Source organism: Nycticebus coucang, chromosome 5 (assembly GCF_027406575.1).
Source record: "Nycticebus coucang isolate mNycCou1 chromosome 5, mNycCou1.pri, whole genome shotgun sequence".
NCBI lineage: Eukaryota > Metazoa > Chordata > Mammalia > Primates > Lorisidae > Nycticebus > Nycticebus coucang.
In genome coordinates, this window is record NC_069784.1 from 100,097,716 (window position 1) to 100,122,369 (window position 24,654).

At 36.7% G+C, this 24,654-nt stretch overlaps 1 protein-coding gene across 9 annotated transcripts in view; it reads right to left on the reverse strand.

Annotated features, from left to right (window-relative positions):
* Positions 1 to 1,170: 1,170 nt before the first annotated feature.
* The window catches only part of TRDN (triadin), a 403,216-nt gene continuing 379,732 nt past the window's right edge, over positions 1,171 to 24,654 (reverse strand). For 7 of the 9 annotated variants that reach the window (XM_053592195.1, XM_053592194.1, XM_053592192.1 and 4 more), the window contains 3 exons: positions 9,141 to 9,179; positions 7,337 to 7,378; positions 1,171 to 4,408 (listed from right to left, as the gene is read on the reverse strand). In XM_053592195.1, the coding sequence (XP_053448170.1) occupies positions 4,269 to 4,408; positions 7,337 to 7,378; positions 9,141 to 9,179 (221 nt within the window). In that variant the 3' untranslated portion in view covers positions 1,171 to 4,268. The remainder of the gene's footprint in view (positions 4,409 to 7,336; positions 7,379 to 9,140; positions 9,180 to 24,654) is intronic. The other 2 variants (XM_053592197.1, XM_053592189.1) reach the window with 1 other exon arrangement.

Sequence of the window (24,654 nt, forward strand, 5' to 3'; positions counted from 1 at the left end):
TTCTCTTTATCTCTAAAGCAAATGGATGCAATAGGCAAAATATAAAGGGGGTACAAATGTTTGTGTTCCCTGGCTAGCGCTTGCGATGTTTGAGTTAGGGCTATAAATGTGCCCATCCCCCAGACAGTGATCACTGCACCCTTTAGGCAGGTAGCAGGTGTGCCCCTCCCTCCTACTCCCTTCCCCTCTGCTAGATGTTCAATGACTTTTACTTCCCTCTGTGCAGGTGTAGCCTTAGGTTAATTCCAACTTATTAGAGTGTACGTGTGGTGGTTGTTTTCCATTATTGGCATTCTGCATTTAGCACAGTGCTCTCCAGTTCCGTCTAAATTGCCGCACAAGGCATTAATTCATCCATTTTGTTCTTTCTGAATTTTGTTATTTTGAATTAATATGAGTACACATACAAGTAGGTTACATTGTTTGTCTTTGTAAGCTGAAGTCCTGGCTGCAGTGGAACCCTTCACCCAGGTGATATGCCATCCTTTTGATGACTGAGTATACTCCATGGTATACCTGGGCCACCTTTTGTGAATTGACTCATGAATTGATGGGCACTGGGTTGATCCCACATTTTTGCAATTGTGAATTATGCTGCAACATTCTAGTATATTATAACTTCTTTTCCGTTAGGTAGGTACTCAGGTAGTAATGGAATTGTGGGGTCAAATGGTAATTCTATATTTATTCTTCAAGAAATCTCCATACTTTTCCCCCAGAGGTTGTGCTAATCTGAAATCCCACCAACAGTGTGTAAGCATTCCTTTCTCACTGCATCCATACCAGTATTAATCGTTTTTGTATTTCTTAATAAAAGCCATTGTTACAGGGTGATATCTTGTTGTGTTTTTAATTTGCATTTCTCTGATGATCAGTAATATTGAGCATTTTTTCATGTGTTTTTTGCCCACTTGTTATCTTCTTTTGAAAAACTTCTATTCATGCTTTTTGTCCACTTTTTAATGGGTTTGTTTTCTTGCTGATTTGTTTGAGATTCTGGATATTAGAACCTTATTGAATACATAGTCTGTGAATATTTTTTCCCATTCTGTAGGATGTTTATTTGCTCTGTTGTTTATTTCCTTAGCTGTGCAGACTCTTATGGTATTTTTCAACTTTCAAGTGGGGAAATAAAAGTATCCCCACATACAATTACATTTCTAACACTGATTATAATTTGAAAGCCAGATTTGAGATATTTATTTGAAATAATTAGAAAAATTATCCACAGTTGATAAAAACACCCTGAAAAGTAGTCAAGAGCATTTGGGAGTTACCTGACCAAAGTTCTAGGCTTGGCTTTGAAACAATCGGTGACTGGGAAACTTTCTGAGTTTCTCTAAGCATTAATTATATTTCTGTATCTTCCAATTGGGCTAGATTTTCACTGAGTACTCCATCAACAATATTTGTTATTTGCTTTGCTTTTTTTGTTTGTTTGTTTGCAGTTTGGCTGGGGCTGGGTTTGAACCTACCACCCTTGATATATGGGGGCAGTTCCCTACCCACTGAGCCACAGGTGCTGCCTCTCGCTTTGCTTCTTTTTCTAGCAAAATTTCTCAAGCAAATAGGCTGAGTATCTAAATAAATATACAATATCGGTTTTAAAATATTTCTGTGCGGTGTTTTGACAAACATGCCAGAAGGAGTCAATATATTGGTGCTTCTCATGAGGTTTATTTCAAGAAAAGCTTGTCTTACTTGAATGATGATTTACCAGGCTTTATGAAAGCTAAACATGAATCAGAAACCTTAGGTAAAATCAATGCTTATTTTCTACAGCTCTTTAACCATTAAGAGGGGGTGAAGTATGAGGAAGAAAGGAGGCGTGAAGTGAATAGCTTGTATCAATCGAACAAAGCAGAGAATTAAGACAATGATGAAACGCTTACATATTATGGCCAATACAACATGAATTATGAATGAACTATTAAAGACAGCAACTCTTAATCAAGCATTTATCTTTTCCTTTTAAAATGCAAGGAATCAAACCTGAAAAGATTAGAAATATTTCATTTGATGGACACGTACAAACAACAGGTTAGATATTATTTTAAGGTGCTATTATCATTATAACTTTAATCAGATCAATCTAATTATTATTAACATTGTTTGCATTGTAATTGATTTGTCTACATTCGAATTACAACAGCCTATGTCATATTTTTAAACAAATAGTTTATATATTGAGACTGAAAGAAACAGAAAAACACTCAGAGAAAAAAATACTGCAGTAGCCAAAAGTATTATTTCAGAAATTTCTTTCAGTGTCACATCCATATTAACATATTTTATATTGTCCACAGTCCTTCTATGAAATATCAGACTGTTTGTCTTGCAATCTCTATTTTATCCACAGAGAAATAAATATAGTATGTCAAGTAAATTTTCCAAGGTCATACACTGTGTCAGAACAGCGCTGGAAGCAGAAATTATCATTGGATTTTTCTTATACAGTCCAGTGCCTAACACGGTGCCTTGGAAAGAGTAAGTGCTCAATAAACAGTCATTGAATGAAAGAATTAATGGATAAGCCATTGTGTTCCATGAAATCTAAATCAGCTGTTGTATTTGCGCTCTACTCATTAAGTCGAGCAGACTGGAGGATCACTTAAACAGTAGACTTTAATCACTTTCCACAAGTTTACATTGCCACGTGAAGGGGCTTTGCAAGCTGGTACCATCTAATGAATCCTGAAATTACACACTCCCATATTGTCTTCCCTCCCCCATGGAAAGTGTCATGAATAGGGTTCATTATAAGGTTGGCTTTGTGCTGTGAATTAGGTCCACAAGCATCTGGCTGACAATCAACTTGTTTCAAAAAAATCACTGAAAATATGTTATTAATACTGAATTTATTACTGATGCCCTAGCCTCATGATTTTTAGTGAAACTGTGCTATATCTTGGTCCTAAAGAACCATAGTTAGTTATAGTCCTTGAAAATAAATCACTTGGCTAGTATTGGCTCTGGGTATCTCATACTTTGCTGAAGATCATTATAATGCCAGAAAGGTGAACTCAGTTTCCTTCCTGGGTTAATAGTCATAAGTTCAGTTGCAACTGTAAACATGAAAAAGGTCACGGAGTCATGACTTTTAGAGATGATAGAAAGACGTGGTAAAGTGTGATATCACCAGGAATGTGACACAACCATATGGTCATTCCCAGTGTTGTGTCATCAAGTAGTTAAAAATTGTCATCCATTTCATTGGCACTGATGACCAATGACATAAAATACAAGTAAGACATCTTATAAAGGTATTTGTTGTTAAATGTCTTCTTAGATATTAATGGCATTCATATTTTTCCATTGTGAGAAAAAATGTATTAAAGTGAAATGAAACTATTTTTGCACAAGTCACCTGCATGAGTGATTGATGTAAAATTTCACACAGTCTGGAGAAATCTGAAAATTCCACATCTCATTCTGTTAACAAATAGTTCACCAGACCAGCCTCATTGAATGGTACATTTCCACTGGAATAATGTCCTAACTGGAACTCAAGACAAATCTTAGAGATAAGATTCATCAAACATTTATTCTTTATCTAATCATATTTAAATTTCAGAGATATTTTGAACTCTAAAAGAGTATCACAATAAAGTTATAGCACTGTTCAGTGCAATGGTTACCCAGTCTTAGAGCATAGTCACAAAAAAGAGAAACAGGCACAAGTAAAATGGAGCTTTCAAGCATCAACTTATCGGGTAAATTGAGTTTCAATATCCCTAAATTGCAAAAGAAACCCTTTTGACAAGCTCCTCTATCCTTTAGAACAGCAGTTCTCAACCTCTGGGTTGTGACACTCAGGAACTGTATTAAAGGGTCGCGGCATTAGGAAGGTTGAGAACCACTACTTTAGAATGAAGCTTAAGATATCATTTAAAAAATAAATTTCTAATTGAATCCAGGAATTTTATTCTGTAATTGTGTCAGTTATATATTTAAAGGAGCAGTATAAGTAAACTTTAAATTAATTTCTGTACAACCTTATAGTGTGTGTGGAAATAAAAACATGGAGGCATCCCCACCCACAGCAACGAACACGCGTAACGGATTCTTGAGCATCTGACACTTCACTATGTCTGCTTATCACTCAACCCTTTTGACCACCTCTTCTCTCGATACCAGGCTGAAGTGTCAAATGTTTTCGCAGAAATGCTCTAGATTGCTTAATTTCGGTTGCCTGTGCCACTGTGGACAAAATGTTAAGATCCCACTTTCCAAACCATAAAGCACTGGTGAGGATCATGCACGCGTGCCTATTGTCCTTGCTTTTTCTGTCCTGGAGAATTTCCCTGGCAAGAGCTCTCTCCAGGGCGGTGTGCAGGGGTGACAGGAAACTGAAATCCATAGCCGTTGTAACCGTCCAAGTAGACACACTGGAAGAAACTGATGGGACCTGCGGAAGGGAGCGTGATGAATTGTTAAAACAAGCGGGATGCGATCAGCAGCAGAGTTCAGGCACAGGGGTGGTGCCTCAGATAATATGGACAGAGAGTCTGCAGTTGGCTGGCCTCCACAGACACTGGCAAGTGACTGGACCCCACCGTGTCTTGGATTCTTTACATGTAAAAGCAAACCCACCAAATCTCACAGAAATATTGGAATAATTAAATGAGTAAACATATATGAAGCACTTAAAATCCTTCCAGGCACGTAAGTCCTTAATAAGTAATAATAAAACTAGCCAAGGAGAGAAAGACAAAATGCTTATTGCATAGAAATCTATGGATGTGCACAGCAATCAGAGACTGTTACCTTGCTGCATAGTGACAGCTTTCAAAACATGGGTTATTAATATGCTGAGTTACAAACGTGTGCGTGCATGTGTGTGTTAATGTCACAGGAAGCCTTGCGGTTCCTAAAGTCTTAAGATTCTCTAAGTTGCACTTACTCTGGAGGCAATAACCCTATTGAGGTGGCATTGTCACTCTTCTAGGCTATTATACTCACAAGTGTAGTATGAGTAGAAAGCAACACAGCAAGGTTAAAGCTGAGCAAGGGAGTGTAGTGAAATGGATAGGACCTTGAACTCCAGACTTAGTGAGCTAGTGCTCCCAGGTAGAAGCCTTGTCAAGAAATGCTGAGGTCAGCCTCTTCTCAAATCACAGGCACCTGCTGCCGTGCAGTGTTTTCCATCCTATTTGTTTGCATTTTCTCAGCCAATCACAGACTTTGTACAGAAGGCTGGGGAATAAAATGACAATTGAATCTAGTGGTGTGCGGGAAAGGGGAATGGTGGCCAAATCCATATAAGAGTAAGGGCTTATGAAGCAGAAGCAAAGCAAGCAGTAGATGGAAGCTGGAAAAAGCAATATGAGAGAATTCTGATTCTGTCATCTTGGCAGCTACCTGACCTCCATCACTGGGTTTGCAGAGATGGAAGTAGTTTGGAGAAATCGTTAATTTAGTTCTTTTGCTTTCCACTAAGTCTCTCATCCAGAGCTATTTTCTTTTTTATTCTAACTTCCAACAGAGGCAGTGACACAATACACCTCACCTTAAGGTTGTGGAGGTTGGGGGACAGGGACAGGGGTGGACAGCCTATAGAGAGAGGTGGCAGTGAAGCCAGGATGGCATCAAGGAGGAATATAGCACCAAGTAGAAGGTTCAAGTAGAAGGGCCCATCACTGCAGGATCCAGAGGTACATAGTGTTCTCACCCATTCATTTGATTGACATTGAATAATCTATCAATATAAATATCATATGCCTGCAAATTTTACAGGCTCATGAATATCAGGCTACAGACTACTTCATAACAACATGAAAATAGGAAACATTCTTTCATGCAATATATCTCCCAACTGACCTTAAAATATTTGGTACCTTTTTACTAACATTATTTGATTATGTTGTATTTATTTTCGTTCAAATGTTTAATTTGAGGTAATTGTAGATACACGGGTAATTGCAAGAAATAATACAGAAAGAACCCATGTACCTTCGCTTCTGCAAATGGTAACATCTTGTGAAACTATAGTATAACATCCCAACCAAAAATTTGGCTTTGATACAATCCAATTTTTGAATTGGACTATGTTTTAATGTTTATTATGAAATAGAAGATTTCAAGTGTTTATATGATATAGCCACAAATTAAGACTGGTAGGTCAACAGATGAGAAAGTGTTTCTATATAAAGTAAAAACATTCCCACAATGGTTTAGATTTATTTTTCTTATGAATTTTTTCAATAATACTTGAAAATATTGTAAGACTCTGGGTATTTCCCTGTGTTTTCACAACATTTTTGATCAAGGGTTATAATGAGTATACCCCTATCTGCTGCTGTAGTTCCAGCACTGAATGCTCTACTGGAAACATATTAGGCACTCAATATTTGTTTAATGAATTGACTATTAAAACAGAGTAGGAGCTTGCTATTGTCAATAATATCTTACCCTGTTTTCCCGAAAATAAGACATCCTCCGAAAATAAGACCTACTTACAGGAAAGATAAGACGTCCCCTGAAAGTAAGACCTAGCGCATCTTTGGGAGCACACCTTAAAATAAGACACTGTCTTATTTTCTGGGAAACAGGGTAGTAATTGTCTGCACAAATACATGTAAGAAGCTTTGCAGAGCCTAGGGACATCAATTCTTCAGCTAAATGTCTAGTTCTTTAAAGGCATTATGTGAAACAAAATTCAGGTTTTACTTATTTCAAAATTGCTTCATCTACTCGGCCCTGCAATGACTTTATTTAATGCATATATGGATCCAAAATGTTTTGCTTTACCATTTGAACAAAAAATGTTTAATTTGGAAAACTTGAATAATGAGTATCTCACACAATGAATTTTGAAACTGCATATGAATATTGACTGCTTTCTAAATTAAATGATCCCAGAGATTGAATAATAACAGCCTACCATACATCTAGAACTATCAAAGAGTACTTTGAATCTCATAAGCGAGCATCCAGGCAGTTGAACTGCTAAAACCTATCTTTTCATTTTTTGTATTTGATATAAAAAAGTTTAGCATATTACTTAAGATGCCCTATCATAAAGCAGACAGTAACACCCACTGAAGCATAGATTCAGCTGGAGTGTTAAGGACCAGAACTGTGTAAAATTGCAGAATGGTTTGAGATAAATGCCACTTCAGCCATTACTTGTAATTCCTACAACTATATGCCTCTTGCTTGACACACAAAAAATGGTGAACTTCTCTTTATAATATAAAGGATGTTCTTTAATGTCATTCTTCACATCTGTACCAAAAATTTTTCCTTCTAATACTGATCTTAAGAGGGTGTTAAATTTATGTGTAACATCTTTCACATGGAACAATTTAAAAATTTTCAATAATTAAATACTTACTTTTTTGCTTCTTTGTGGGAGATACCTCTTCAGTTTCTTCTACTGGATACAAAAATATGAAGGTAAACAAATGATATGTTTATAGGTATTACATAAACGTGTGGAAGTGAAAATATCTAAACAGGGCACAACGTAAAACAAACAGGGGTTATTTACCATTTTTATAGTACACTTTATGTTTTTTATAAAAACTGTGTTCATTCTTTCACTATAAAACTGAACAGAAGAGCCAGAGAGAGAAGAACCAATGGAAAAAAACGGCACGCCACTGGCCCTGATGTGTTGGAAATTGACAGATGAGGACGACCTGACATTCAGTCCTTCCTTAAGAAGAGGTCTTTGATGCTCAGAGTTACAACAGGATAAGGATGGAATCTGGTTCTAAGATGAACATTTTAGTCAAAAGAAGTTTAAAATAGGAAGGACATAACAAGGATGACCCTTTGCAACCATCTTTACCATGGAGGTATGGCAGCAGCCTGGCATCCTTTCCTTTTCACATCCAACTCAAGCCTTCTTATTTATTTCTTTGCTGGTAATTTACGCCATGGGTTTATCTAGTGATAGATAATTTTATTTCTTGGAATCCCTCTATTCATCTGAGAAGTCCTCGATCAGTATTTAGGGATGGGCTTTCTTTTTCTATAGACTCTGAAATGATAAGGTGATGTGTTGAGTTTACGTGTGTGTGTTTAATTGTGCATGTTTCAAAGAAAGTGAGCATTATAGATTTTAGCAAATTTTCAATTGGTTCTAGAGACTTGCCCTTTAAAGTGAGATCCATACACCAGTAGTTTCAGCATCACATGAGAAATGTATACAAATGCAGATTCTTAGGTTTCCACTGAGACAGTTCGATGAGACCTACATGTGATCTGTGTATACATTAAAGATCTAGAATCTCTTATCCAGGAGTTAAAAACATCTTAAGTGCTGCTTAATGATTTAATTTTAAAACTCTAAAAATCCACTACTCAGGAAAATCTTAATACAAGTAATAAATCTCAACTTTTATTTCACAAGACTTAGGTACCCAGTATCCTGTACCTTTTCTAAAAGTACTATTTTCCATGTTGTTTGTTAATTTGGGGTAAAGGCCGAGAACTCATACTTTGATGACAAGAACAGCTCTTAGACAAACCTGTATTGTTATAGCTAAGTTTAGAAGTAGAATAGAAAATACCTATTTTATACCAAGCCAAAACTAGGAAGCAAGGAACACTTTAGGAAAAAAAAAAATATATTAGTTCAAAACTTCACTTTACAGATGGAGAAACTTTGTCCTGAAGAGACTTTCTCAAGATCACAGATCTGGAGGTAGCAGGTATTTCTAAATGCCTGTCCTCTGTTGGGGCTGGGGTGAGTCAGTTACTTCTTTTTTCCTTTTTTCTTTCGTTTTTTTCTCTCCTTCCTTCCTATTCTTTTTTCCTTCCCTCCTTCCTTTACAAAAATACTGCTGAGATAAATGACTTCTCCCAATTTTTAATAGAATGTGACAGTCTCATAATCCTTAATGAGGAAATGATAATTTTGAAGTATTGCTGCTACAGATTACCCAATGACTGTGTCTGACAATTACTGATAAATAAACCAATGGTTGACTAGTATCTTCAATGTGTAAGGAGTTATAAATTTTCTAAATAATGTGAAAAAGAGGTTCCTTTAAAACATAAATCCACCATGTAAATATTGTTTGGCTATAAATGCTGAGGAATAGACCAAGAATTATTCAATAAAACAAGACAGACAAACTATTCCAGCCTTGAGAGAAAACTTGTGGATGATCCCGAGACAACAAACTCACCTTTTGTTTTCTTTGGAGCAGGCACATCTTCAAGGTCTTCTAGAGTGTAGAGAAAGGACACATAAATTCATGGTCTGTTTTTCAATTTTTCCAAAGAGGAAACATTGTATTTAAAGATTTTTAAGCATCATAAGACCCCTTATTAAGCTACAAATTTATCATCTAGTGTTACCATAAACAAGAGCTTTCTGACATAAAGCTCTCTCTCTCTCTCTTTTTTTTTTTATTGTTAAATCATAGCTGTGTACATTAGTGCAATCAAGGGGTACAATGTGCTGGTTTCATGTACAGTCTGAAGTGTTCTCATCAAACTGTTCAAAGTAGCCTTCATGGCATTTTCTTAGTTACTGTATGTAGACATTTGTATTCTGCATTTAGTAAGTTTCGCCTGTACCCATTCTAAGATGCACCTTAGGTGTGGCCCCACCCATTACCCTCCCTCCACCTTAACCTCTCCCCTCCCTTCCCCTTCCTTGGCCCTTTCCTCGTAGTCTTGTGCTGTAGTGGGGTTATAGCCTTTATGTGAAAGCTATAATTTAGCTTCATAGTAGGGCTGAGTACATTGGATACTTTTTCTGCCATTCCTGAAATACTTCGCTAAGAAGAATATGTTCCAGCTCCATCCATGTAAACATGAAAGAGGTAAAGTCTCCATCTTTCTTTAATCTTGACTTGGACAGGGGATGTGGAGGGCTTGGGTGCCACTCTGTCCTGGGATCAGTGACAGAGGCTGGTTAGCAAAACCCTAAAGCCACCTTCCCCGTACCCTGAATATGTTTCTCTTCCTCTGACTCCTGAAACTCTTTCCAAAATTCATAATTACTTTGGGATTTAAAAAATTTGAGGTAAATGGATTCATACACATGCATGGTAGATAAAAAATATCTACCCATATAATTTATTAGCTTATTTAAGGGATTTTAGCCTTACTGACAATTCTAAAAAGCCCAGAAATAAACCCATACATATACATGGCTGAACTAATCCTTGAAAAAGGTGTTAAAGATATACAGAAATAAAAGAATAATTTTTTTTTCAATAAATGGTTGGGAAAACTGGAAAAGAGTGACATTGGACATTTATCTTCCACCACACAAAAATCAGCTCAGAATGGATTTAAACGCTTAAATGTGAAACTTGAAATGATAAACCCCTAAAAGAAAATACAGAAAGAAAAGCTTATTGACATTGATCATGGCAATGATTTTATGAATTTGAAGCTGAAAGTATAGGCAGCAAAAGCAAAAATAAATCATTGGGACTACATCAAACCAAAACATTTATGTACAACAACAATAATAAAATGAGTGAAATAAAAAGGCAACCTATCAAATGGGAGAAAATATTTGTAAAGCATATAACCAATAGAGGTTAATATTCAAAATATATAAAGAATCATTGCAACTTAATAGCAAAAGCAACCTCATCAAAAAATAGACAAAGGACTCAAACAGACACCTTTTAAGGAAGAACATACAAATGGCCAATAGGTAACCATAAGGAGATTATCAATTCACATCCGCTAATATGGCTATTAACACAAAGTCAAATGATAAATGTTGCTGAGGATTTGGAGAAAAGGAGCCCTTGCACATTGTTAGTGGGGATGTATATTATTATAACTATTACAGAAGGCAGTATAGGGTTCCTAAAATATTAAAAATAGAACTACCATATGATCCACTAATTTCACTTCTGGGTATATCTCAGGTAAATTGTATGCTTGAAATTTTCTAAGAATTGTTCACACACACACATACACTCTGAGGTTAACTATGTAAAGTGATGGACATGTTAATTAGCTTGATCTTGGTAATTGTTTCACAATATATGTGGATATCAATACAACACATTGTATACCTTATGTATACACAATTTTTATTTGTCAATAATACCTCAAAAACTTAGGGGGAAACATGCTAAAGTTGAACTCAAGCTGAAATATATAAGCAATGGCTCTTGAGTTGTATTGTGTAAATAACTTGGTCTTTTGTGCATTCGAAGTACAAGCATATAGTGGAAAGAGGCTGAAGTAAGTTTAAGTCAGAGATGATTCTAATGCAATATTACTGAATGATAGTTTCATTTTTATAGCAAAGTTTTAGCACTTGTAATTATCCAAAAGAGGGTCAGTTTTGTATTATTCATTTAGATTTTTCATACCAGCTATTTGCTAGTAAATGGAACAGGGGTAAGATAGGTTAACATGCAAATTTTCTCTAATAAGGAAGAAATGTGACCTTTATGGAAAAATATTGTTATGCAAAAGAACAAAATGGGAAAAGTAAACAAAATTTTAGCATTTTTTTTTGCAGTTTTTGGCCGGGGCTGGGTTTGAACCCACCACCTCCGGGATATAGGGCCAGTGCCCTACTCCTTTGAGCCACAGGCGCTGCCCAAAATTGCGAGCATTTTTTATAGTGTATTATTAAAGTTTTGAACTGCTTTAAATATTATTTTAAAATAGGACTAATTAAATGGTGGATGAAATACAAACAGACTAATTGACACTGTAAATAAAAGAAAGCTATCAATGATTACATGATTCTTTGAAATAATTTGATTGTATTTTTAAAAGTGATGTCAGTGTTCGTAAACAAATCATATAATATCTTAATTGTATGATGAGTCTTCTAAGATTTGTACAAAAATAAAATGAGGTAAGATCTTTGTCCATAAGGAACATATATTTTATTTTTGTAGATTATATCACACTTAAAACTAAAACACTTATTCTCTGGATTTATTACTCTTACAGAAATAAGTAGGAGTAGAATAAAAATCTTAGTGTCTTAATTTTGTATTCTGACTTAGTATCAACAGGCTGTAAGTGATAAAAGCTGGCAAGAACTGACCTGTGTGTCAATCTCTCAAGCTGAAAGGACAGAGGCACAGGAGGGTAATAAGCAAGACAGGACAGCTATTATAGACATGCAATCCCTGTGTAAGCAACTTAACAGGAGCAAAAATTTACTGAACTAGCAATAATCCACTGAGCTTGTCATTGCTAGGAATTCATAAAAGAAAAAACTACTTACAGTCCATTTACTCCTACAAATTACACATTGATTGAATGAATGATTTTTCGTTTTTCTTTTGAGACAGAGTCTTACCCTGTCTCCCTTGGTAGAGTGACATCACAGCTCACAGCAACCTCAAACTCTTGGGCTTAAGCGATTCTCTTGCCTCAGCCTCCCAAGTAGCTGGGACTGTAGGCACCCACCACAATGCCAGGCTATTTTTTTGTTGTAGTTGTCATTTTTGTTGTTTAGCAGGCCAGGGCCGATGTATGTGGCTGGCATCCTAACCACTGAGCTATGGGCACTGAGCCATGAGTGGTGGTTTTGTAAAGCAAAATATTTGACTTTGAAAAGTGAAAGAAGCATCAAAATGGGCCAATAAAATTTAAAAAAAATTTTTTTTTTTTTTAGGAAGAGTCAGGAAAATGTTTTATAAACTAAGTTAAATTTGAAATGGGGCTTGTAATATTTCAACAGAGGAAGATGATAAATTTAAAGTGAAAGCAGCAATATGAAGAAAGACCAGAGACATAAAAGAACAGGGGATATTCAGGAAGTACAGAGAATACTCTGGAATAGGTGGATACGATTATCATGTGGAAGGCCTTGTATGTCAGGCTAAGAAGTCTCCAATGAATTTCATAGCTAGTGAAGGCTGCTCAAGAGAGAAATAATCTTTTTGGTATACTTGGTAAAAATAAGCAAGACTAAAAAATGAGAGAATGGATTCAGAGAAAGAACTTTGGAAAGGGTTTTAATAGTTAAGTAGAAATAATGATTTCCACAAGTAGGAGTCACTGAAGAAGTTAAATGTAAAAAAAGGTTTGCGGGGGAGAGTTAAACAGAATAAAATACAAGTGATTGCAAAAGATTAGTATAATAAGGATATTACAATACATTGAATTCCGAAGAAGATAATGGTACCACCCCCAGCCACAAGGAAATCCCCAGGAGGAACTAATTAGCTGTGGATTATGAAAAATGCATTCAATTGCAGATGTCTAGCAGGAAGCAAGAGAGAGAAGGCAAAAAGTCTAGAAAATTTAAAAGTGATATAAATTGAGTTAATGGACAAAACTGGGTGAGTTGTGAAATCGATTTTAATAATGGCAGTAATACAGTATTTCTTGACACTTATCACTTGCCAGGCCGTATTAAGTTATTTAATCTGTGTTAACACATTCAATCCTGACAACAACCAAATGAGGCCCGTTCCCTTATGCTGAATCTCTGGTACAGACAGAGTGGAGGGGGGTTGAGTCCTGCCTTAGGTTACAGACCCAGTGAGTGGCTCAGCAAGAACATGAACCCAAATCTGCAGGGCCTCTTGAATGAGAATTTATTTCACAAACGGTACACCTGCTGTATGCTAGCCACTTTATAGGCTCTTTAAAAATAGCAACACAATTCACCTCCTCAGCAAATCTGTGAGGAAGATTACCATTACTAGTCTCATTTTGCAGATGGGAAAATTGAAGACCAGAACTCCGGGTGCTGGAGCTATAATAATAAGTGAAAGAACTTGGCTTCAGTCGCACGTATTCTGGTTCTAGAGATGGTTCTGATAACCACTACACCATTCTGCCTCTTGAGGACTGACTCCTAAAACCATTTCTCTCTGATTCCAGAAGTTGTGCACTGTATTGCCTGACACATAACTGCTGACCAGCTCCGACAGAGTCGAGTTCTGCATGAGCCATGAACTTGTGCAGAGCAAAGATGAAGGAGGAAGCATTCTGCCAACCCTCTTAGGATGACAGAAGATGGTAGGTGAGTTCCTGGGCACGTGGGCAATCTGTTCTTCTTCCGTGGAGATGTATAGAAAAGTACTTGGTTTTCTTTTTTTTTTTTCTTTTTTTTTTAAATTAAATCATAGCTGTGTACATTAATATGATCATGGGGCACCATACACTTGGTTCATAGATCGTTTGACACATTTTCATCACCCTAAATGACAATGGCAATGAAAAGGTAGCCACAGATCTATTCTGTTTACCTAACCACTATAAGAAATTTAACCATAGTATTTCAAGCAATGTAAAATAAAAATGTATTACCTTAACTTTCAGATTGTAGACTTCATTCTTCACTTACATAGAAACAGATTCCTCAAACCCTTCAGATACCAGTGAATTCATCTTACCATCTAAAGCAGTTGTCCCCACTCTAACAGAGTCATGAACTCGGGGACTGTTTTGTCCATATGATCACCATTTCAATATTTTGAGCATACCAATGTCAAGGACTGTATTTATATGTGTACACACACACATATATATAATTTCAGGGTACAGAAAACACAGGGATTCTTAAATTTGTTACAGAGCCATTAGTTTATGAAAACAATAAATAAAATGATCATAAAAGAAAAGTCTGTATTTTGTTTTATTCACATAGTATTTGTATCTCTTTGATCCAGTTCTACAACCTGCCTCATCTCACATAGCTATCTACTTCAACACTTAAGAAATTAGATGATCAAGTATACCACCCTGAAAATTCAGAAATTCTTCCTGACTTTGCAGTAAAAATTTTGCTGATCTCTAAGCCTGATCTGTAGCAATGGTTCAAAAAGACTTTCGGAGCAGGTGGAATGTTTAGAAAGGTTCAGGTATTAAATATTCATCTCCATGGGGTCAGAGGTAGCCTTCGCTCTGTGAGAGTGAAGACTGACACAATTCAAAGCACCAATACTCTTTATTGACTGTGTATATATAGTCTCATATATACATACACACACATACACAGAGAGAGAGAGAGAGCACAAATACGGACTGTAATTAAAATTTGCCCGAGAGGAAGTTCAAGTACAAGAGGAAGTATAGGCCTTAGCCTCAGTTTCACTGGTAGATGTGTTGTGTAATTACTAAAATAGTGCATATGTTTTTAATTACATGGATTTAAAATACACATTTTACACTGTAAATTACTAAGTTTTAATTCTCAACAAGCAATCTTATATTAGGTCTATTGTTTTGTTTGTTTTTGTTTTGTAGAACAGTAGTTCTTACTTTATGGGGGCAAGACATGACTGCAAGAGGGACTTTACCTAACAATTGCAATCAGTGTAAGCTGGCTTATTGTACCCTCAATGAATCCCCAACAATAAAAAGAAAAAAAAAAAATTGAAGACTAACAATCCTTGTTTATATGGGTTATATCTGTCAGTAATTGTCATAGTAGGAAATAAAACAGATATTTTTCTAAACACAAGACTCCTAAACACATATTCCCTGAGTTAGAGCCATAATATCCTCACACACTTAGCCTCTGGAGAACGCCAATGGACATCCATGAGAATAGGGGAGTGAGAAAAGTAAATAGTGAAGCAATGTGTGAAATGTTTTGATTTCGCGGATCACCTGCAAAGAGCTCAGGAACCCCAGCAATCCACAACAGCATACTATGAGAACTGCTACCCTACATAACGAATTCTATTTTGGTGACATACCCAACACATTACAAAAAGAAGTGAAATGGCAAAAGGAAAGATGGTTATTTTAAAAAAAATAGTTTTACTAGGCATTTGAACCAATGTTAGGTAAGGGTATCTTAGAAAACAAGAAAGTAAATGTTACTTTTAGAGAGGGAACGTGTTGCTTCTCTAAGACATCATATAAGTAGTCCCAAAATATTCACAAAACGTGTTGCTTCTCTAAGACATCATATAAGTAGTCGCAAAATATTAACAAGAGCCCAGACAAAGCAAAACCGGAGTCCTTAAAATGAGAATTATCACAGAGAAAAAGCTCAGCTGTGTTTTCACCTGAGCGCATATGTTTTTTAGAAGAATGATCACATATAATTATCTGTCAGGTAACTAATATTAATGTATTATGAGGAAAATTATTAATTGAGTTGAAATATATAATAAACGTGAAGTTTGGGGATGTTAGGAACATGTATCTTTTTTAAAAACTATATTCAAACCTTCACTGCTAAGTTTGAATAACTGAAATAGATTTTTTTTTTTTGTAGAGACAGAGTCTCACTTTATTGCCCTTGGTAGAGTACCATGGCATCACACAGCTCACAGCAACCTCCAACTCATGGGCTTAGGCGACTCTCTTGCCTCAGCCCCACGAGTAGCTGGGACCACAGGCACCCACCACAACGCCCAGCTGTTTTTTTGTTGCAGTTTGGCAGGGGCTGGGTTTGAACCTGCCACTCTGGGTATATGGGGCTGGTGCCCTACCCACTGAGCCACAGGTGCTGCCCAGAATAACTGAAATAGATATAAACCACTATCATTTACATCTGGTGCCAAAAAAGTGTATATGCATTTTAGGAAAGGAAAAATCTGTATTAAAATTTCACCTGTGGCTCAGTGAGTGGGGCGCCGGCCCCATATGCTGAGGGTGGCGGGTTCAAACCCAGCCCCTGCCAAACTGCAACAAAAAAATAGCCAGGCGTTGTGGCAGGCGCCTGTGGTCCCAGCTGCTTGGGAGGCTGAGGCAAGAGAATCGCGTAAGCCCAAGAGTTAGAGGTTGCTGTGAGCCGTGTGATGCCACGGCACTCTACCCGAGGGCGGTACAGTGAGACTGTCTCTACAAAAAAAAAAAAAAAAAATTAATGATTATTACAATTGAAATGAAAAATAATTAGCTAGAAACTTATATTTATAATATTTTTCAGAGGTAGCTGGAATTTCAGTTTCTTCTTCATAAAATAGGTGCAATTTATCATGTATATTTTGTGATGTAACCTATGTGTTTATAATAGAAAAAGTAAAAAGTATAAAAAAGGAAAAATTTTGTATAAAAATTTAAACAGATTTTTAAAAATTTCAGTCTAGATTCACAATCACACTGAACATTACTTTGAGCTCTTGCTATAATTTGTTAATTTCAGAAATGCTAACTTTTTCAGTCATAGTAATGACTACAATGAGCTCTGTCTTTCTATGCCAAGTACTCTGCTAGGTACTGTATTTTTAGATACGTGTTTTCACTTAACTCTCACAACACACCTATGAAATATAGAGAAAAGCCCCACTTAATTTCTTTTTTAAATTTTTTTGGAGCCAGCATCTGACTTTGTCACCCTTAGTAGAGTGCCGTGGCATCATAGCTCATAGCAACCTGAAATTCTTGGGCTGAGGTGATCCTCTTGCCTCAGCCTCCAAAGTAGCTAGGACTACAGGCGCCTGCCACAGTACCCAGCTAGTTTTATTTTAGAGATGGGATCTCACTCTTGCTCAGGAACTCCTGAGCTCAAGCAATTGACCCTTTTTGGCCTCCCAGAGTGCTAGCTTTATAGGTGTGAGTCACCACACTACTCCCAAGCCTCCAATTTGTAAGAGAACTTTGAGATCCAAGGGATTTGAAAATAACTTCCCAGAAGCAACGCATTAAAAGAACTGTTGAAAGAAGAAATAAAACTAATTTTCCACCAAACTATCCTACCTCTACTTACAAAGCACTTTGTTATATTCCTTGAAGAGCCCCCAAAAGAAATAGCATGCCACTTGGTGATAATCCACAGTCAAGTGGAGAAATTGGATAAGTATCCAAAGAAGCATATGATAATATGAGATATAAGATAGTATATGACAAGTGACAAAAACAAAACCAAACAAACAAAAGACTGGAGGATAGTTTCAAGGCTGAGATGGTCATTTCCTCTTATGTAGATCAAATAAATTTTTATGGAACTGTCCTGCTTGCCCTGACATTTGAGAGATAATAAGGAATTGGACAATTAGAAATAGGAAGAATCGTCTAGGAAAAGAGCACTTTTCTTAACTGGACCAAAGGATGCAGAATTTAGGATGCAGAAATATTAGCAACACAGAAGATGCATTTGGGTTAAAACCTACAATAGGTCTAGAAAGTATGATACAAAAAAAGATTTAAAATCGTAGACTCCTAGCCTACGAAATTTAGAATTTACTCTAAATTCTCAATGAATACTTTGAACATTTCTCATACAAATGGCCTAATCCATTTGAAATTCTGGAAAACGTAATCTGTTAGTGGAAACAAAACAGACGAATGACAGAAATGAGAAAAGGGCCTATTGGGGGATGACTGCAATGGGTCAGAAGAAAAATATTAAAAGCCACGTGACTTTCAGCCAAGTTAGGGTCAGAGACAAGGGGTGGTGATTAGTCAAAGTTGAATTTGAAATTTGATGTGTAAGTGACTGATGAGTGAAATTCAGGAAGGAATTGGAGGAGGGAGAGAAATAAGTTAAAGAAGAAAAGTATAAAGGGAGGTCATTCATAAACTGGTATAAACCCAGGATGAAGTTGGGAGTTGACAGTGTGGAACCAGAGCTAGAAAGATAGGTTAAGCTTCAGAAGAATTCTGGGTCTTCTCCACAAAGAGGTAGATATCAGTGTAGACAAAAAGGTTGTCTGACCCACTGAGCAGGGGTGCAGAAAAGTAGGGAAAAGCGCTGAAGACGGAGGAATTCAACTTAGCAACAGAAACTAATGCCAACGAAACAGGCCAAAAAGTCCAATATCATTAAACACAATAGCAGAAACATTCCAAGAAATGTGGGACCCACAAGGTGGAATACATTTTAGAGGTTAAGAATAGGGGAGAAGTGAGAAAAGTTAATTAGCCATTGCCATTTATAAGTCTGTGTTATTTCAGTGACCTATTTGGGGAGAGTGCGGGGAGGAATATCCAGGTTGCGTGGAGTTAAAACTAAAGGAGCAGACAGGAAGTGGTGGGAGATCTATTTCAAACTCAAGCAGAGGAAAAGAACAAACTCCAAGAAGCAGAAAGGGCAAGGGCAGTTTTAGACAAGGAAATAGTTGTGCATATTTGTAAGCAGGGGGAGGAGTTCTTAAAGGGAGAGCTGCAGAGACTCACGGTTGAGGGAGCCAGGATGCAGAGAAACAATAAAAAATGGCGTCAGGGAGGAACCTGGAATATCAATCTTAGGAGAAGCAAAACTTCCTCAAATCAGAAGGGGAGGCCGGTGATGGGGGAAAGGGAAAGAAAGTATCAAGGACTGATGGCATGGACTGTTAAATTTTGCTTTTCCCATTTTAAAAATGCTGCCGTGTGGTGTCCAGTCTGTTCTGCATACTCTTAGTAAACACTGTAAATAAATAAAAGCTATATAAATAATGCATAAGTGTGTTCCTACAGTTACTGCGTGTTTATCTCTACTTGCAGTCTGTTCTGATTTGTGAAGTTTCAAGAACTCCTCCTATGTAAACAGCTGGGTTCCTTAGGCACAGACAACAAAAGAAACTTAGCATGCATTTTGTATTCTTCCTCACCCCTCTTCTCTTATCAAATTCACCACATCACTCTGTGTCTGTAGAGATAACCACAGCTCCAAATTATTTTCTCAGCTGACTGGTTGAATTTTGAATAATTTTCATGGGATATTATGTTCTAAGAGTATATATTTTTCCAAGAAATCTTAAGACTCCATAGTATTTCAAAGCAACAGTCTACAGTTTATTTTGGCCCTCAGGTAGGAGAGGCCCCTTCTATATAGACTATTGTTGAAAATTATCATGAGTTTTAAAGAAAATTAACTGCTACACTGAACATTCACTGAGAATTCTTGAAATTGACTCCAGGGAATAAGAAGAAAGTATGCAGAGACAGTTCACATTTGGAATTTTGCACACAGCATGCAGTGAAGCCCAGGGTGTTCCATAAACGTATGCGATTGTATGAGATCCTTTCTGAGTGTCTGTCTCGTCACTGCAAGGATAAACACAACTGCCTTGAGGGTAGTGTCAGGATGACTTAAGATCATCCATAAATGAATGAGGCCACAGTGTGGGACCCAAGGACTAATAATGAACAGTGAAAACATTACAGCCAAAGTGCCTCATATGCAGTCTGTCTCTGGGTCTAGCAAGAGAAGTGATCAGAGTGGCAACTAGGGCACCTAATACCTATTTAGAGAGCTTCAGCAGAAAATAACTGCTCTCCTTTTTTTTTTTTTCTCTTGGAACAAAATCATCATGAATTTAATCATACTTGTTCTAAAAGGTCTGATTGTTTAAAATCCAGCCAAAATTAAATGAGATGTTATTTCTTTATTTTTTTATTTTTATTTTTTATTTATTTATATATTTTTTTATTAAATCATAGCTGGGTACATTGATATGATCATGGGGCATCATTCACTAGCTTCACAGACCATTTACCAAGTTTCACATGTACCCTTGTAAGATGCACCACAGGTGTAATCCCACCAATCTACTTCCCTCTACCCACCTGCTCCCTCCCTCCCCTGCCTTTCCCCCTTCCCCCTATTCTTAGGTTATAACTGGGTTATAGCTTTCATGTGAAAACCCCAAATTAGTTTCATAGTAGGCTGAGTACATTGGGTACTTTTTCTTCCATTCTTGAGATACTTTACTAAGAAGAATATGTTCCAGCTCCATCCACGTAAACATGAAAGAGGTAAAGTCTCCATCTTTCTTTAAGGCTGCATAATATTCCATGGTGTACATGTACCACAATTTATTAATCCATTCGTGGATCGATGGGCACTTGGGCTTCTTCCATGACTTAGCAATTATGAATTGAGCTGCAATAAACATTCTGGTACAAATATCTTTGTTATGATGTGATTTTCGGTCTTCTGGGTATATGCCCAGTAGAGGGATTACAGGATTGAATGGCAGATCTATTTTTAGATCTCTAAGTGTTCTCCATATCTCTTTCCAAAGGAATGTATTAATTTGCATTCCCACCAGCAGTGCAAAAGTGTTCCCTTTTCTCCACATACACACCAACATCTCTGGTCTTGGGATTTTGTGATATAGGCTAGTCTCACTGGAGTTAGATGGTATCTCAAAGTAGTTTTGATTTGCATTTCTCTGATGATTAAGACGATGAGCATTTTTTCATATGTCTGAAGGCCGCGTGCCTGTCTTCTTCGGAGAAGTTTCTCTTCAAATCCCTTGCCCAGCCTGCAATGGGATCCCTTGTTCTATTCTTTCTAATGCATTTGAGTTCTCTGTGGATTCTTGTTATTAAACCTTTGTCGGAGACATAACCTGCAAATATCTTCTCCCAATCTGAGGGCTGTTTGCTTGCTTTACTTACTGTGTTCTTGGCTGTGCAGAAGCTTTTTAGTTTGATCAAGTCCCAGTAGTGTATTTTTGAAGCTGCTTCAATTGCCCTGGGGGGTCCTCCTCATAAAATACTTGCACAGCCCGATTTCTTCAAGGGTTTTCCCTGCATTCTCCTCTAGTATTTTTATAGTTTCATGTCTTAAGTTTAAATCTTTGATCCAGTGAGAGTCTATCTTAGTTAATGGTGAAAGGTGTGGGTCCAGTTTCAGTCTTCTACAGGTTGCCAGCCAGTTCACCCAGCACCATTTGTTAAATAGGGAATCTTTTCCCCACTGAATGTTTTTAATTGGCTTGTCAAAGATTAAATAACGGTAAGTAGCTGGATTCATCTCTTGGTTCTCTATTCTGTTCCAGATATCTACTTCTCTGTTTTTGTGCTAATACCATGCTGTTTTGATCACTATTGATTTGTAGTATAGTCTGAGGTCTGGTAGAGTAATTCCTCCTGCTTTGTTTCTATTTCTGAGTAATGTCTTGGTTATTCAAATTTTTTCTGATTCCATATAAAACAAAGTATTGTTTTTTCAAGATCTTTAAAGTATGACAGTGGAGCTTTAATAGGGATTGCATTGAAATTATATATTGCTTTGGGTAGTATAGACATTTTAACAATGTTGATTCCTCCCAGCCATGAGCATAGTATGTTTTTCCATTTGTTAATACTTTCAGCTATTTCTTTTCTTAGAGTTTCATAGTTCTCTTTATAGAGATCGTTCACGTCCTTTGTTAGATAAATTCCCAAATATTTCATCTTCTTTGGCACTACTGTGAATGGGATAGAGTCCTTAACTGTTTTTTCAACTTAACTGTTGTTGGTATATATAAAGGCTACCAATTTATGAATGCTGACCTTTGTAACTTGAGACGCTGATGTATTCCTTGATCACTTCTAAGAGTTTTATAGTAGAGTCCCTAGTGTTTCCCAGATATACTATCATATCATCCACAAAGAGCGAAAGTTTGATCTCTTCTGACCCTATATGGATACCCTTGATCGCCTTTTCTTCCCTAATTGCTGTGGCTAAAACTTCCATTACAATGTTAAAAAGCAATGGAGACAATGGGCAGCCTTGTCTGGTTCCTGATCTGAGTGGAAATGATTCCAATTTAACTCCATTCAGTATTATATTGGCTGTGGGTTTGCTGTAGATGGTCTCTATCAGTTTAAGAAATGTCCCTTCTATACCGATTTTCTTGTGTTCTGATCATGAAGGGATGCTGGATATTATCAAAAGCTTTTTCTGCATGGATTGAGAGAATCATACGGCCTTTGTTTTTTAATTTGTTTATGTGCTGGATTACATTATAGATTTACGTATATTGAACCAGCCTTGAGATCCTGGGATAAAACGGACTTGTCATGATATATAATTTGTTTGATGTGTTGCTGGATTCTGTTTGTTAGGATCTTGTTGAATATTTTTGCATCTATATTCATTAGTGATATCAGTCTATAATTTTCTTTTCTTGTTGGGTCTTTTCCGGGTTTGGGGATCAGGATGATGTTTGCTTCATAGAACGTGTTGGGTAGTCTTCCTTCTTTTTCTACCTTTTGGAACAGGTTGAGTAATATAGGTACTAATTCCTCTTTAAAGGTTGGTAGAATTCAGACGTGAAACCATCTGGTCCTGGGCTTTTCTTTTTTAGGGAGGTTTTGTATGGTTGATGCTATTTGAGAACTTGATATGGGCCTGCTCAACATTTCCACTTGATTCTGGCTAAGTCTTGGAAGGTGACGTGCTTCCAAGTATTGGCCAATTTCCTTCAGATTTTCACATTTCTCAGAATAAAGTTTCTTGTAATATTCATTAAGGATTTTTTTGATTTCTGAGGAGTCTGTTGTTATTTCGTCTTTGTTGTTTCTGATTGATGAGATTAGAGATTTTACTCTTTTTTTCCTGATTAGGTTGGCCAAAGGTTTATCTATTTTATTGAGCTTTTCGAAAAACCAGCTTTTTGATTTATTGATCTGTTGTATTGTTCTTTTGTTTTCAATTTCATTTAATTCTGCTCTAATTTTGGTTATTTCTTTTCTTCTACTGGGTTTGGGGTTGGAATGTTCTTCCTTTTCCAGTTGCTTGAGATGTCCCATTAAGTTGTTAACTTCCTCTCTTTCTGTTCTCTTGAGGAAGGCTTGCAGTGCTATAAATTTCCCTCTTAGAACTGCCTTTGCGGTGTCCCAGAGGTTCTGATAGTTCGTGTCTTCATTGTTGTTTTGTTCCAAAAAGTTGGTGATTTCTTTCTTAATCTCATCTCTGACCCAGCTATCATTCAGCATAAGGTTATTTAACTTTCATGTTTTTGTATGAGTATGCAGATTCCTGTTGTTATTCAGCTCAAGTTTTATTCCATGCTGGTCCGAGAAGATGCATAGAATAATTTCTATTCCTTTAAATTTACTGAGGTTAGACTTGTGACCTAAGATGTGATCGATTTTGGAGTAAGTTCCATGGGCTGATGAGAAGTATGTGTATTCAGTTTTGTTGGGATGAAATGTTCTGTAGATGTCTGCTAAATCCAAATGTTGGATGGTTAGGTTTAAATCTAAGATTTCTTTGCTCAGCTTCTTGTTGGAGGATCGATGCAACACTGCCAAAGGAGTGTTGAAATCTCCGATGATTATGGAGCTGGAGGAAATCAAGTTGCTCATGTCTGTTAGAGTTTCTCTTATAAATTGAGGTGCATTCTGGTTGGGTGCATAGATATTAATAATTGAGATCTCATCATATTGAGTATTACCCTTAACAAATATGAAGTGACCATTCTTGTCCTTCCTTACTTTTGTTGGTTTAAAGCCTATTGTATCTGCAAATAAAATTGCAACACCTGCTTTTTTCTGATTACCATTTGCCTGAAATATGGACGATCATCTTTTCACCCTGAGTCTGTATTTGTCTTTTAAGTTAAGATGTGACTCTTGTATGCAACAAATATCTGGCCTGAGTTTTTGTATCCAATCAGCTAACCTATGCCTCTTTAGAGGACAGTTTAAGCCATTCACATTAATGGAGAATATTGATAAGTCTGGTGAAGTTTTGGGTATCGAGTTTTTCAAAAGTCCAGTGGGCATTTTTAATCCTTTCGCCAGTGTGGAAATTGGAGTTTGATCCGAAGTTTCTGAGTGAGTTTACTTTTGTGGTATAGGATTGGGTTGGTCATTATGGAGGATAGGTCTGAGAATATCCTGAAGAGCTGGTTTTGTTATGGCAAATTTCTTCAACATATGAATGTCATTAAAGTATTTAATTTCTCCATCACAAATGAAACTCAGTTTAGCTGGATACAAGATCTGGGGTTGAAAGTTATTTTGCTTTAGGAGATTAAAAGTCAGTGACCACCCTCTTCTGGCTTGAAAAGTTTCAGCAGAGAGATTTGCAGTCATTCTAATATTCTTCCCTTTGAAGGTAATGGTTTTCTTTCTCTTGGCAGC